This window comes from Chiloscyllium plagiosum, chromosome 28 (genome assembly GCF_004010195.1).
Source record: "Chiloscyllium plagiosum isolate BGI_BamShark_2017 chromosome 28, ASM401019v2, whole genome shotgun sequence".
Classification (NCBI taxonomy): domain Eukaryota; kingdom Metazoa; phylum Chordata; class Chondrichthyes; order Orectolobiformes; family Hemiscylliidae; genus Chiloscyllium; species Chiloscyllium plagiosum.
In genome coordinates this window covers 5,610,089-5,626,371 of record NC_057737.1, presented here as the reverse complement: position 1 = coordinate 5,626,371, position 16,283 = coordinate 5,610,089, and the positions used below count along the sequence as shown (strand labels likewise).

General features: G+C 38.9%; 1 protein-coding gene across 4 annotated transcripts in view; it reads left to right on the top strand.

Annotated features, from left to right (window-relative positions):
- rps6kb1a (ribosomal protein S6 kinase b, polypeptide 1a) overlaps positions 1-16,283 on the top strand; it is a 78,923-nt gene that overhangs the window by 26,769 nt on the left and 35,871 nt on the right. For all 4 annotated transcript variants that reach the window (XM_043718122.1, XM_043718123.1, XM_043718124.1 and 1 more), the window contains 2 exons: positions 3,043-3,100; positions 8,069-8,169. In XM_043718122.1, coding sequence (XP_043574057.1) covers positions 3,043-3,100; positions 8,069-8,169 — 159 coding nt within the window. The remainder of the gene's footprint in view (positions 1-3,042; positions 3,101-8,068; positions 8,170-16,283) is intronic.

Below are 16,283 nucleotides of genomic sequence, written 5' to 3'. Positions count from 1 at the left end.
TCTCTCTTGTAGAATTTATGCTTACCACAAAATATACCCCAGTGATCCAAGAACTTAAATCCTTGCTTCCTGCACCAGTTCCCCAAACCACAGTTCAAGTCCATTATCTCCCTGTTTCTGGCCACACCAGCCCGAGGAACTGGAAGCAAACCGGAGATAACCACCTTGGACTTCCTGCTTTTCAGCCTTCTTCCTAGTTCTCCTAAATCCCGCTGTAGTATGTTCCTCCTCTTCTTCCCGACATCATTTGTGCCGACATGTACCACCACCTGGCTCTTCACCCTCATCCTTGAGGATTTCTTATCTAACTCTTATCAGGAACTGCAATTGTTGCATTAATGTTTAATTGACAGAAGTATGTCACAATATGGCAATCCCTGTCTCTCAGAAAATTTTGCACCGTCCTTAGATTATTAAAGAAGGGTTCATTTAAAGAAGGGGAAACGATATATCTATCTAGTGTTTCTATGGCCCTAAAGTACTTTATAGTCACTGAAGTATGTTTGAAGTGTAGTAACTATTATAATGTAAGAATGTGGAAACTAATTTGTAGAGCCAGAAATGTTGTAATGACTGGATAATATTGCGGTATTTATGAAATAGTTCAGAGAGAATCATAAGAGTTATAAGCCTGAAACTAGACCCTTTGGTCCAACTCATCCACGTCGATCAGATGCTCTAAACCAATTTAGTCCCATTTGTCATCATTTGGCCCATATCCCTCTAAACCCTTCCTATTTATGTGACTATTCTGATGTCTTTTACAACTTGTAAAAGACAAGTGTCTTCACCACTTCCTCTAGCAGCTCATTCCATGCTCTGTGAAGAAGTTGCCCCTCGGATCCCTTTTAAATCTTTTCCCCCCTCATTCTTAAGCCTAAGCCTTCTAGTTTGGACTCCCCTACCCTGAGAGTTTTGTTGTCATGCAACTGGTGAGGGAATAGTAAAATGTCAGTGACAACAGAAGTAATGACAGATGCTATCTGTAAGTGGAAAACTGTCTTATTAGTTAAAGTCTAGATTGAGAATTTTGTCACTGCTATTGAATTAGTGTACACATAAAATACATTTTAAAAATGTCTGTGATTGTTCAGGCAAAGAGGAAGTGATGTGTTGGCCGCGATATACTCATGTTCTCTAGACCATGTAATTTCCCCAGTCATCCATCCTTCTCAATGACACATTAGATACATTTTAATGTGTCTAAAAGTAAAGAGCAACTGTTTCTATTGAACAGTGCAAAAAAGGTCATACATAGAGCAAAACCCAGGAAATTCTTGATTCTGTCATGTAGTTTGTTAGGGGTATGAATTGCCATACCAGCGAGGAAAGACAGATGTGAGTGCTTTACAGTTGTAAAGCCAGACAGCTGTTTATTGTATTAGCAGATTCAATAAATCCTTCAATTTGTTCACTAATACTTTATTTGGATCCATGATTGAGAGAAAACTACCTATCTCCAACCCTTTGTCACTTTCCCCACAAATGCCTCTGGATTTGCAAATTTTTTTTTACGGCCTTATCACTTTTACAATTCAAATCTCTGCTTTCCAGTTGAGGACAGTAAGCAGTATGGTAATTGGCACTTCCGCAGAAGAAAGGAGGAAAAGATTGTTAGGAGAAAGCATTGTAGGTGGTTCATACACATGTCCAAGTGGCAGATTATGTTATCATAAGTTGATTTGGAGTATATGTTCACGTTTTAATGTATGTATAATTTCTTTAACATTCTGTAATGTCATTGTGAATAGCTTGTTCAGCTTTGAGGTGAAATTAACTTATTTTAGCAGATGGTGTCTCATTAATTTTCTTGGGCTTTTTGTCTTTTGTGTACTGGAAGGATGAGCTATGATCTAAGTGTATTTTCCTGTCCCTATCCTTCTGCTTTTGAAGTCTGGTTGAAACATGTAAGGTCCTGAGGTGATTTGACAGGAAGTTCCCCCTCCTGATACCCCCGCCCCGCGAATTAAACAGTTTTTGAACCCATCATCACTACTTTAGAAAGACATGCAGTTGATATGCGGGAACACCAACATCTGCAAATTCCCCTCCAAGCCACTCACCATCCTGACTTGGTAATACGTTGTCATTCCTTTAATGTCACTGGCTCAAAATCTTGGAACTCTTGTCTCTTGGCTTTGTAGGGCTACTGACACCAAATGAATTGTAGCAGTTCAAGACAGCAGCTACCCAGCACTTCAATGGCAACTATGAACAGGCAATAAATGTTGACCCAACGAGTGATGCCCACATCCTATAATTTTTTTAAAAATGTCAGTTTGGTTGGCACTTGAATCACCACCTTCAATGTTTACTCCCTTCACCACCAAGGAACAGTGACAAAATGTACCACCTACAAGACACGTTGCAGTTACTCACTTAGGCTCTTTCAACAGCATCAAAGAAGCTGGTGATTTCCAACACCTAAAAGACAAAGGCAGAAGATGCTTGGGAACAGCACCACCCTGCATTCTGCAAGTTTCCTCCAACCCTTACTCCATCCTGCCTTAGAACTATTTTGCTGTTCCTTCACTGTCACTAGGTCAAGGTCCTGAAACACTCCCTAACAACGTTCAGTGTACCTCCACTTAAGATAGTGGTTCAAGAGGGCACCACATGATCATGTTTTCAAAGACAGTTTGGGATGTGTAGTGAATGTTGGCCTAGTCAGCAATGTTCACATCTTCTGAATGAATATATTTTTAAAAACTGTGTACTAATGTTTCACATTAACTGTTCCTTTAAACTTGTGATCTTTTTTATTTCTTTGCTGTTTTTTGTTTAGTGCATTTACTCAACAAATGCTTGGGGAGGTGCATTTTTAAAATAATCCTTCTTTGAAAAAGAATGTAGTACCAGTTGATGGGAAAAGATAAGCTATGCGTTTATTTTGCTGCTTAAAATTATCTAATGCTAAATATACGTAACCGTTTTCAGTTGTGGTTTTCTTGTAGCTGTTGAACTGGAAAATATTCTTAGCCTTTCTTTGGTATTCTCATTTTGTTACTGCCTGATCTTCATTCATTGGCTATGTCATTTTAGGTGGAGAGCTCTTTATGCAGCTGGAAAGAGAAGGAATATTTATGGAAGATACAGCTTGGTAAGTGAAGTATTATTGGCACTGGAATCACTAACATCAGGCCATTTGGCTCAACTGGTCTGTTATACTTCACAAATTCTTCTCATCATACTCCAACTGGCACTTATACTATCTCCTTCCATTCAAAAGATGAAAAAAGGGGGAGTGGGAGTAGGCCATTTGTCCCCATATTTCCAATTGTTTACCTGCCCCCATAATTCTTGATTCCTTTGTACATCAAAATTCACTTGTATTCAATGACCGAGCATCTGCTACTCTGAGAGAATTCCAAAGATGAACAACATCTTCTGGGGGGGGAAAAGAAATCCATCTCTGCTCAGTCTTAAATAGGAACTGCCTTATTCTGAGGCAGAAATAAAAGATTTGCCTTTATATGGCACTTTTCATAATCACTGGACATCCCAAAATGCTTTTCAGCCAGTGAAATACATTTGAAATTGAATGCTTTTCAATTGGCATGTTGAAAGTTTTTTTTAAAAAAAAGTCAAATTGTGCAGAGCAAGTTGTCTCAAACAGCAATGTGATAATGACTAAACCTGTTTTGGTGATGCTGACTGAAGACTAAAACGCTTGGCATCACTGCTGCTCTTTGAATTAGTGCCTTAAGATCCTTTACATCTACTTGTGCGGCATATCTAATCTTGGTTAACTGGCTCATTCAAAGGCAATACCTTCATGCAGTGAGGTACATTCATGGTACTTTATGGAGTGTCGGCCTCACTTTTTGTGCTCAAGCCTTGTAGTGGACCTTTAGCCCGCACTGTCATCTGATCGATCAGTTACCTAGTTTTCCTTTAACTTTGAGCTGTCTGACTGCTCCAAATGGCAGTAAGTTCCACATTCATAAACACTCTTTCACTAAAGAATTTTCTGAATTTCCTCATGGAGTTGTTCATGACTTCCTTATGTTTATGGTGCCTAATTTTGGACTTCCCTCAGAAAAGGAAACATCCTCTGAAGGAGTCCAAATATGAGTAAACTGTCTGCTTCTGGATTTAATTTGGGTATTTGACTTTACTGTTCCTACTTTTAGTAATGTTAAATGCATGAAGGATATGGTTTGCTGTTAATCTTGTTTCCAAGCAAAACATCAGAAGTGAAATGTTTCAGTGAGCTGTCAGTTGGGTAGTGAGCCCAGCGTCCTTCAATCTGAGTCCCTGGGAATATTGGGTTCAGTTGTTTACTCAATGTATTCTGAGCAGGCTGCTTCAAGAGACCTTTGGTAAATAGAGCTACTCTGTAGGAATCAGAAGTCATTTTAAGTCCATTCTGTATGTGAATAGGCTGCCAGTGTAAAGTTAGTGATTGTTTCTGGAGGTTTTGAGGTTTGCATTTCATTTTGTGAGATTGATTTGTTTGAACTTTAAATCAATCGACCAGTTTGAGCATGTGTAAAGTTTTTTGTTTCACTATTGGTTGGATTATAGTGTTGGTCTCCACTAACTTACCTATCTTGCCTTAAAAAAAACACTTTGAGGTATCAAATTTTGTATGTTAGGTTTTTCATGGTAGCATAATTCAATTTTTAAAAATTCTTTTATCAATTTTAAGAATCTGGGACTTGCTGTATTTGCATATTTGAAACATAGTATTGATGCATTCCATGGAAGGCTTGGTGCATGCATGAAAAGAATGAAAGAAAATGGTGGGAGCAAATTCATGTTAAGTGCAGTGGTACAGTGGTATTTCTGTGCTTGGAATTGAGGAACAGGAGTATAAACTATTCATATTCTAACCTTGGTCTGTATCTCAGTTCTCTTTATTTATTGTAGCTCCAAATACAGGGGAACCTCGATTATCCAAACAAGGTGGGTGGGCATTATTTCATTCGGATAATCGATTATTCGGTTAATCGATTAAAGCCTTTTCTCTGGGGCTTGGGAGCTTTTAAAGTCTACTCCCCATTCAGGAGACTGCAGAAGCGCACAGCACACGAGCCCCTGCCCCCACCAACCCCGTCCAACACCTCCCAATGCCCATGCCCCAACCCCTTCCAACACCACCTGTCCTCCCAATCCTGTCCAACACTGCGCCCCCTGCCCACACCCCAACCGTGCAACACCTCCCCCTGCCCACCACCTCCGCCTGCCCCCGTCCAACCCCCCCTCCCCAAAATCCCGTCCAACACCTCTCCCCGCCGCCCCTGTGTGTGCCCACCCCCCCCTCAAGGGCAGCCTGACTGAACACCAACAACAAAGGCTGCTGTCTTTGTGAGGTAAGTCTCCAAATAGTGCACAGACACACAGCCACGCACACAACTTTTTACGACAACCTTTTGGCAGGTTCCACCTCTGCCCTGTACAGGACAATGTTGATCAGATTATCTGTGGAAGGGGGATTTAGGGTACACCCCTCTGCAGGGAAAGTGTGGGCAGAAAGGGAGGGCGGGAGGTCAGTCATTTGGAGACAGTGCCTGTTTAATAACTGTAAACAAACGCAATCGGTGTTGGAAACACGACTTTGATGTAATGTTTCTATCGGGACCTTGAGATCTCCTTCGGATAATCCTATTTTTGGATAATTGGTATTCGGATAATCGAGGCTCCTCTCTACTTGATACTTAATTACAAAGTTAGAGGCTTTGTTTTAGTAAAAGAAAGTGGTGAAAAATTTTAAACTCCAGTAATGCTTGTATTAGTAAGAGCTCAAAGCTAGTTCATTGGGGAGACAATTAAATCAGAAATGATTAAGGAAGTTCCATATATAGACTTGGACCTTTATTTTAATAATTTTATTATATGGGAAGTTTCTTGAAATTTAGTTTAGTAATCCCCTTTTGTCTTACCCACCTGTATTTCACAAACTAACGTGATGGTTGTATTGTCTAGTTCCAGCAGCTCCCAGTGTGTGTAACTTGTCAGCAAACTTGACTGTCCTGTTTGATTACCATCTTTTCTGCAACTTCTCCAATTATTAGTCTCTTGGGAAATTATGGAAATGAAATTGGTCTGAAACCTCAGCATATACCTTTTGTGGATTTTTAACAGCATGTAGACCAGGGTTTATGAGAAGAAATGCTCTGTCAGATGCACCTGATCTTGTGCAGAACTTAGAAATCACCTCCAGTATTGTCCTATACTGGTTCAATTTCTATATCATGTTTTGAGAATGGTTTAGCTTTGAGACTCGACTCCGGGGAATAATTTGTTTTATTCATGTCATAGCTGGTGGCCACCTCCGGTCTCAGTTTAATTTTGTATCCAACAGTTAATGTGGGTGCAGTTAGTCCCTGAAAGATATTGAGCAATCTCTCTTGAGTGTATGTTCTCTTGTTTTGACAATAGCCATCTTCATTGTGAAAGCACTTGTGTCTAGTATTGAAGATAATAAGTTTACATTTAAATAATTAGTAAACTGGGGAGCTTGAACAAACCTGCCGAACACTTGCAGAACAGAAAAAAATCACAAATTGCAGAAGTGGCCCATTTAATAATCAAGTCCTGCTATTCCCGTGTTTGCCCTTTGCAAATTCATTTATCCATGTAAAGCTTATAGTACACTTCTTTCTCCACTGAGTGAAATCTTTATTTATCTGTGGTTTTAAAGGGAAGAAAAAAATCAAGGAAAGCTTGCTCCCTAGAGTAGAGGATGTGTCCTGTGTATGCACAGTCTGCAATGTTTTTCATTTGTAAAAGTCCCCATTTACAGTGTTTCCCATAAACTTTTAACGTCAGGGCTTTCCAAAGATCAAGTTCAACCTGCCTAGTGAACAGTAACATTGTTATCATGTTTATATTTTGTTTATCATTTTAGTAACATATGTTATGTGTTTCACTTTTAATTGAGATGAATACAGGTTACATTAGAAAATAAAAATCTGAAGTACTGCAGATGTTGGAAATCTGAAGCAGCTCTGGCAGCATCTGTGGAGAGAAATCAGAGTTAACATTTCAGGTCTAGTGACCACCTTCAGAACAGAAACATTTATTTCTAAATGTACCATGACCAGACTTATTACTGTTTATCAGAGAACATAGGTTTCTTCTTCTTTCCTACTTGAAGTTTTGCAATAACACTGTTGCAAGTATAATGAGACAAAAAATAGCTAATTTGTAGCAGAAAACAAAAATTCAGGGCTTACCTTATGGCCTGAAGAAATCTCACATGCAGGATCTTGGCCTTGCCAGTTTATCCTCATCTATCAGGGAAATAACATCCTGAGCATTTTGTGTGTGCTTCCAACTCGGCCTTATCTTAGAGTAGCATTGGGCACAAGTGGTTTTTTGAGGAAAAGAAGTAATCAATTCCACTAATTTTTAAAATGAAGGAAACCTGTAATTTGTTGAGTATAGCCAGTAAAGTATAAGGGGAAGAGCTACATTTGTGAGCAAATTATTGAAATGTTAAAAGGATACCCCTCCATGAGCTTTTTGGAAAGTAGAGGGCAGAGTTATAACATTGCTCTTGTACCCAAATATATTTTGTTTATCATTTTAGTAATGTATGTTATGTGTTTCATTTTTAATTGAGATGAATACAGGTTACATTAGAAAATAAAAATCTAAAGTACTGCAGATGTTGGAAATTTGAAGCAGCTCTGGCAGCATCTGTGGAGAGAAATCAAAGTTAACATTTCGGGTCTAGTGACCACCTTCAGAACAGAAACATTTATTTCTAAATGTTCTCCCCTTGACCAGTTGCTGTTGACAATTAATCAAATTTTCGGGGAAAGAGCATTAAAATTGTGAACTCTTTTATTTGAACTGGATAGATGTGAGAAAATCTGATTGTTTAACTGGGATTGTAAATAATCAACTCCTTTTGTTGCAATGCAAAATTTAAAATAACGGAGTTAATTTGAACATAGGAAATATTCTCTATTTCCAGGTTTAATTGTTAAAGGTATGATTACTGGTATGCCATTTTCAAAGAAAAGGCTGTTGTAGCTTTCCTCCTGCCAAAATTGTTTCCTTTAAGGTAAACTGTTAAAAATACTAATATCTTTCTTTTTATCCCCTTCAAATCAAGTTTTTATTTAGCAGAAATATCAATGGCTTTGGGGCACTTGCATCAGAAGGGTATTATCTACCGAGACTTGAAGCCAGAAAACATCATGCTCAATCGTCAAGGTAAATAGAAACTTTGACATTTAATTCCAATGAGCTGAGCAGTGCAGCAAGTGTTTTTGAAGTTGATTTAAAGCACAACTTACTTTAATTCTTTCTCAACTGCATGCATTATAAACTAATTCCAGAATATTTTAATAGTTCTGTTTAAAGTCACAATATTTTAATTTCCAAAGTTCTACACATTCCTATAAAATATATTTTCTCTGGTTAGGTACATTTTTGTTCTTTTAATCAGTGTAAGAAGAAATGCATCATAAATATTGAAGAATGGAATTTCTGCTAAACATGTGGTGTATTTGAAACTCTGTACCTGCCATGTGAATTATGTCATTAATCTTATTTGGACAGGGCAAAATTTATAATTGTCTTGAATATTGTTGCATAAGTTGCTGTTCTTGTATTTTGCCTGTGTAGTGTCTCAATTAATGAACTCCTACAGAATTTGCTGGGCATCAAAAGGCTGATGCATTGTTTCACAACCTTACTCTATCCTTAGTCATCATTTCAAAGAGACTTTGGAGTGCAGGTTCATAGCTCCTTGAAAGTGGAGTCGCAGGTAGATAGGATAGTGAAGAAGGTGTTGGGTATGCTTTCCTTTATTGGTCAGAGTACCGAGTACAGGAGTTGGGAGGTCATGTTGCGGCTGTACAGGACATTGGTTAGGTCACTCTTGGAATATTGCGTGCAATTCTGGTCCCCTTCCTATCGGAAAGATGTTGTGAAACTTGAAAGGGTTCAGAAAAGGTTTACAAGGATGTTGCCAGGGTTGGAGGATTTGAGCCATAGGGAGAGGTTGAACAGGCTGGGACTGTTTCCCTTGGACTGTCGGAGGCTGAAGGGTGACCTTTATAGAGGTTTACAAAATTATGAGGGGCATGGATAGGATAGGATAAATAGACAAAGTCTTTTCCCTGGGGTCAGGGAGTCCAGAACTAGAGGGCATAGGTTTAGTTTGAGAGGGGAAAGATATGAAAGAGACCTAAGGGACAACGTTTTCATGCAGAAGGTGGTACATGTATGGAGTGAGCTGCCAGAGGAAGTGGTGGAGGCTGGTACAATTGCAACATTTGAGAGGCATTTGGAGGGGTATATGAATAGGAAGGGTTTGGAGGGATATGGGCCGGGTGCTGGCAGGTGGGACTAGATTGGGTTGGGATCTCTGGTCGGCATGGACAGGTTGGACCGAAGGGTCTGTTTCCATGCTGTACATCTCTATGATTCTATGATTTCAGTCACTGAATAAGAATCTGGAATGGAAACCAGGTAGTTGTATATAATCCCTTCAATTGCAACCAATTACCAACACATTGAAGCTACTGCTGTCCAGTTCGAATGAACTAAGTCTGGGCAGATTATTGCTGTGAATTTTCAATCTTCTCTAGATATTTTGTCAACCTGCTTAGTGTAATTTTTACACACCTCTGGTGCAGATGGGACTTGAACCTGGGCCTTTTGACTGAAAAATAGGAACACTACCCCTGTACCCCAAGAGCCCTTCCAATCATCTCTAATCAATCAATTCAGAAAAATTCTGATGCACCTCTTGAGCAGATGAGACTTGAAGCTGGGTTTTGTGGCTCAAAGCTAGGGGCACTACTACTGTGCCACAAGAGTCTTCCAATTATCTCTACTATTTAACTGCTAATTGCTTTCTCCAGAAGTACAGCTGAATTTTTCTCATTGTTCTTGTGGATTTAATTGAAAATGTTTGTATGCTGATGTTCTAACAGCAATGTGTATATAATGAGCAGGATGCAAATGTATTTCTGAGATTGCCTGTACGGTCTCAGTTGCACATAATTTTTAAAAATCACAAACAGATCTTGTAAATTGAGGTCAGTAACGTCTTTCATGCAGGTCAGTTAACTGCTCGTCTATCTGGGTAGTGAAGTCCTATGGTAGTGAAAAGACTTTGTGACCTCATTCTATCCGTACTAACACCAAGAATGCACGGTTTGTTATTTTCTTTGATGTATTAATTCTGGACTCTGCCAATTTCCATTAAGGTTGTATTTTATGAAATAATTGAGTGAATGCATAACTACAGAAGTTAAGAAATAACTGATTTCTGGTCTTCCTTTAATATTCTCAATGCAAGAGTACCAAAAATGAATTTAAATCTGTAGTAGGGTCTAGTACAAATGAGGGTTTTTCCAGGAATTGATTTTACTTCACACCTGCCACCAGTACAGTGCCTGTCTTTTTTTTTGTAAGGGTTTATAAGAAAATCTTTAACTGGGGGAACCTGCTGCATATGTCTTGTTTAAATGGCTTAAATTAGAGTGCTAATTGGAAGTTATAAGTGTATGTGTACATAGGCATGGAGCTCTGCTGATTTTATTTAAATATGTACAGCAGCACAGCCTTTGATATGGTGGCAGGTGTGTAGGATATGCCAACTAGGCTGATTGCAAAAATCCACCTTGAATTTTCTGAACTGTACCTCTAATGTACTGCTCTTGGTGCATGTGCTCTGTTTGCAACAATGTGTGTCATGCAAGAAGTGAACTGTGAAGGACTTTTGTTATGAAGATCAGTACTTGCTACTTTCAGGAAAGTTTGTATGAAAGTCTGATCTTAAAAGTTTGTAGGATACTGGTGGAGTACAGCTCAGCACTGGCACTGATTACCCAATAAAGGTGACATTTTATTCTTTTTGCTATTCATTTAACACTTGGCGTTATGGTATTTGAATACGTTAGTTTTTGATACTGGCTGTAATGCAGTATTTGTTATAAAATGACAACATGTCATGAGATCATGTTTAGTGTTAATGTTTGCTCATTGAACAAACATCTCTACATCCTAGTGTTCATGGATGCTACATCTAGGTTGCTGTAAAACAAACATATCAAAGGTTTTTGTCTTATACACATCAGGGCAGAATTGCATGAACACTAAATTTCAAAGGGATCAACAATTTATAATATCTGAGGGACAAAAAGAAAATCAAGCTAGGTGTTTTGTGCCTGGCACTAAGTGGTAACAGCATGAGTTGTCACTCTTCACGATGCTGCCTTCAAGCCAAAAAGATGTTCAGCTCGCACAAATGAATAAAATGGTTTGCTTTTCAGGATGCAATATTGCCTTTCTTTGGAGGAGGCAAGGGGGACACATTTGGATGAGTTGGCACGAGAGAGATATTCACTACCTCCTTGTCACCTAAACAATTAAATACTGAACAGGAAGGTTGATGGGCGATCTTCTCAACTTGCCAGCTGTTAAGATTCTTAAATGGTTGAGAAACATCACTTAAAGGCCTCATATTGCTATCAGCCCAATTACCTATTTTCCTGACAGAAAAGTGGCTAGCTTTCAGGCTGTGAAATCTGGGTGACCTGCCTGCTGGGTTTTGGAGGGGGGTGGTGACAGACCTCAATTTACCACAATCTGGGATAGCTGGGAGCAAGGGTGACTAAGGAAAGCTCATTCCTCTCTTCCTATGCCCCCCCCCCGCCTGAGATACTTGAAAACATGGACCTACCTATTCCCCATTGGATCTCCTGAAGACCAGACATCCAGTAATCATTTTTCAGATCCAGAAGCTGCAAGCCCCTGATTGGGTGACTGCTTCTGTTGAGGTGGACTTGAGCCTCAAGGCTTGCAATTCACTGAGAAGCTCGATGATCAGTTCTTAACTACCTGCTTGGTGGTGCAGAATCCTCTTCACTGAATACGCCTACCTCCTTACTTAGATTGTGGAGAATTAAAATTGGCCTCTAGTATGATGCCAGGCATGTAGGCTGTACATTTCAGTAACTGGTGAATTGTATTAATCAGCACATCTCTTCATCTTTTAGCAGATTATTGTTGATATTCGATCAGCTCATGCTTGCAAAACTTCGAAATTAACATTGTACTTTATATCTGATTTTGTAATTAGATTGTCCAAAGAATTGCATTAATCACCATTGACAATGATCACTCAGACTTGCAATGTGATTCACTTATGCTCACTCGAAGCTACATACTCTGAAACTTCAAAGTTTGGGTGAAGATTTGTAGCTCGGGTGCTCGTTGTTGTGGTTTGCAACAAAAATTTCCAGCTCGGCGAACAGAACCACAACATACTCTGAAACGCTGATTCCTGTCCTTTACAAACAGGCTGCATCCATATATTCTTCCTTTAGCAACTAAATAAAAATTTGGGAGTGAACCTTTTATTGCTGCCTTGCCCATGGTAATGTTTTGACCAATCAAGTTTGACATGCTGGTTATAATTTGAACAGAAGCTTGTGGGTAACTGTTCCCTGGGGCACCATGGTAATTTCTTGACCAATCAGTGCCATTATCTCATGCAATTTAAATTGTTATTCCCTTTGACATTTGGTATTCTTGTGATTTGATCCTGATGAGAACAAGATTAAATGTTTCCACAGCAAGTCTTTTTTTAAACCGCACTGCTCAAGTTATGTATGATATGAATATTGATTGATGTTGGGAATGTGAAATTGAAAAGTGACTTGCTATGAGGGTGTAGAAAAATTGGAGTAGAAAAGTTGTGGAAATTAGGTAAAAGCTTAAGAATGTTGCGAGTTAGGGAAAAGTATTTACTCTGAGAGTTGGTAAGGAGGGTCACCGATTTGAGTGAGGAAAAAATTGGGCAAGATTTTTTAACATGGTGAATTGTTAGAATGTAAAATACTTTTCAGCAAGAGTGGTTAAAATGATTGCATCCTTTAAGAGAAAATTGGATGCATTTTTGAATCGAATTGAGTGTTATGATTTCAGTTATGAGAATAGGGGACAAGCCACATATTTGTTAGGAACTGTATTGATAGACCATAATATTTAAAGAATGCAATGTGTGAAGAATGAACAGAATGAAAATAAGTGACTGGCCTCTTGGAATAAATTGAAATAGTGAAAATAACCTTTCTGTGCAAATTTGATCAAAACAAATAAGTGATGATGCCTAGGATCTTGAACAAGTAAGATAATGGTTTGTATACAGTTCTACTTCTATCTTTAAAATCAATTCAACATAATTTAATCAGCTTGACTTTTTTTTACTGTGGCCTTCACTCACGCTTTTAAACATATTTATCTTCTGAAAGGCATTTCTGTTTTTTTGTGTCTGGATGCACAAGCCATAGCTCAAGTCTTTGATATATCTCTACCAATACAACCCCTGATCTGACTTTTCATGTTGCTGACAGACAGTGACTGCAGCCATCTTGAAGTATGTGGACACGCGACACTCCCTGGTGTCAGTTCTGTAACTGGATTTGTCCCTTTAAAAAACCATAAGCGATTCCCTTGTACTCCCTTGTTCTCTCTTTAAACATACAGAGCCACATTCTTTGGTTAAACAGTATTGACATCTACAGCCTCAAAAATAACTGGAATGGCAGATAGTAAGGGTGACACTCAACAGAGTGTTAGGAACAGGTTAAGTCAGTTTGGAAAAATTTGGCAACTAGGATATAATATGGGAAAATGAGATTATACATTTTGACAGGATGAATAGAAGAATTTAATGACCTTTAAATGGAGAAAGACTGCAGAAAGTTACAGCACAGGGATTTAGGGATCCATGTGCATGATCTCATTGAAACATACAGAATTGAGAGGTCTGAAAAGAATGGAGATGATATTTCTAGCAGCAGGAGAGACCAACACCTGACGACACAACATCAGTGAATAGACAACCTTTGAGAACAGATAGAGGAATTTAGCCAGAGAGCAGTAAATCTGCAGAAGGCCATGTCATTGAGTGTCTTTAGGACAGAAATAGGTTCTTGATTAGTAAGCGGATTAAGGGTTATGGGGAAAAGGCAGGAGAATGGCGTAGAGAAACATATCAGCAATGGTCAAATGATGGAGCAGACTTGATGGACAGAATGGTGTAATTCTGTTGCTTATGATTTAATCTGGGGAACAAATGCACTGTTGACATTGACTTAAAAGGAAATGAAGTATCTTCAAAGGGAATAGAGTATCAAAATAGGGAGACTTTGATAAAACTGTACAAGGCATTAGGACAGATCACAGCTGGAATACTGTGAATAGTTTTGGTTCGTTCATCTAAAGAAAGATGTAATGGCTTGGGGGCAGTCCAGAGAAGATTAATTTGATTGATTCTGGGTATGCAAGGATTTCCTTAGGGAGGGAGGTTGAGTAGGTTGGGCTACATTTATATAGTTTAGAAGAGTTCAGATGAATGAGAGAGACCTTATTGAAACTTGAAACAGATTCATGGACTTCACAAAGCAAATTTTCAGAGGTGTTTTCCCCTTGTAGGAAAGGACCACAGGGCATAATCTCATGGTAAAGGGCTACCCATTTTAAATTTAAGACAAAGCTGAGGAATGTTTTTGAAGGTAGGACATCTGTGGAATTATTTACTGCACAGAAATGTCGAGGCTGGGTCATTACATATATTCAAGGCTTAGATTTTGAATCAGAAAGGGAGTCAAAGATTATGGAGATATGGTAGGAAAGTGAAGTTGAGGATTATCAGATCAGGCATGATCTCATTGAACGGCAGAGCAAACTTGATGGCCAAATAGTTGTCTTATGGTCTGTCTTTTTGTATGTTTTTACTTACACAATCTATTTTCATAGTGACATTGGGCATTTTTTATGGAGTCATAAAATTGTACAGCACAGAAAACAGACCCTTTGGTCCAACTTGTCTATGACAATCAGATATCCTAAATTAAGCTAGTCCCATTTGCCAGCATTTGGCCCATATCCTGCCTATACATTGTACCAGCCTCAATTACTACTTCTGGCAGCTCATTCCATACACAGACCATCCTCTGCATGAAAATAGTGTCCCTTAGGTCCCTTTTATGTCTTTCTCCTCTCTCCTTAAACCTATGACCTCTAGTTTTGGACTTCCGTACGCTGGGGAAAAGACTTTGACTGCTCACCTTATTGGTGCCCTTCTGATTTTATAAATCTCTATAAGGTCAGCCTTAGCCTCTGAATCTCTGGTGAAAATAGCTTCAGCTTATTCAGCTTCTCCTCATAGCTCAAACCTCCAACCCCGGCAACATTCATTCAAGTTTTCCTGCATTCATTCAAGTTTAACAACATCTTTTCTATAGCAGACAGACCAGAATTGAACGCAATATTCATTGGTTATGCCAATGTCCTGTACAGCTGAATTGTGACATCCCAACTCCTATGATCAATACACTGACCAATAAAGGCAAGTGTACCAAATGCTGCCTTCACTACCCTGTATACCCGTGACTCCACCTTCAAAGAATTATGAACTTACACCCCAAAGTCTCTTTGTTTGGCAACACTCCCAACGACCCCTACCATTACGTGTAGAAGTCCTGCCCTGATTTGCCTTATTGAAATGCAACACCTCACTTTTGTCTAAATTAAACTCCGTCTAGCACTCCTTGACCCAGATCTCTTTGTAATTTTAGATAATCTGCTTCTCTGTCCACCAATTTTGGTGTCATCTGCAAAACTGTTCCTACTATATTTTCATCCAAGTCATTATTATAAATGACAATAACACTAGACCAAGCACTGAAACTTGTGGCATACCCCAGTCTGGAAAAACAACCCTCCACCACCATCCTGTCTTCTACCTTCAAGCCAATTTCTTATCCAAATGGCTAGCTCTCCCTGAATTCCATGTTATCTAACCTTGCAAACAAGTCTACCATGTGGAATCTACCATGTAGAACATCTTGTTGAAGTCCATTTCGACAATGTCCACCGTTCTCATTTCTGCAAGACTCTCAATGCTATCAAAGCATTGTAAGCACATAAGCATAACAGAAAATAAAGTAAACAGCTACTAATCTGTTTTAAACTAAAATTCTACATCTTTACAAAGATGGCCCAAGCAACTTAATTATTGTAAACATCTGTGATTTTAATATTGTGTGCATCTTCTGTGATGGCAGAACGGTTGAATCATTAAGTTGAAGTTAAGTTTCCCATTTAGCTAAATTTTGCTCACTTTTCAATCCTCCCAGCTCCCATGGGTTGCAGCTCTAAGGTAACATCACTAATTTATTTACCTTGGTTTTCTTGCCTTGGTAGCAGTTGATTTATGTCTTTAAATGCACTCAGGGTGGCTTACCAGACCCAATAGCGCTGGGTTGAATCTGTCCAGCCACCTACAACCCAAAAGGCCCCTC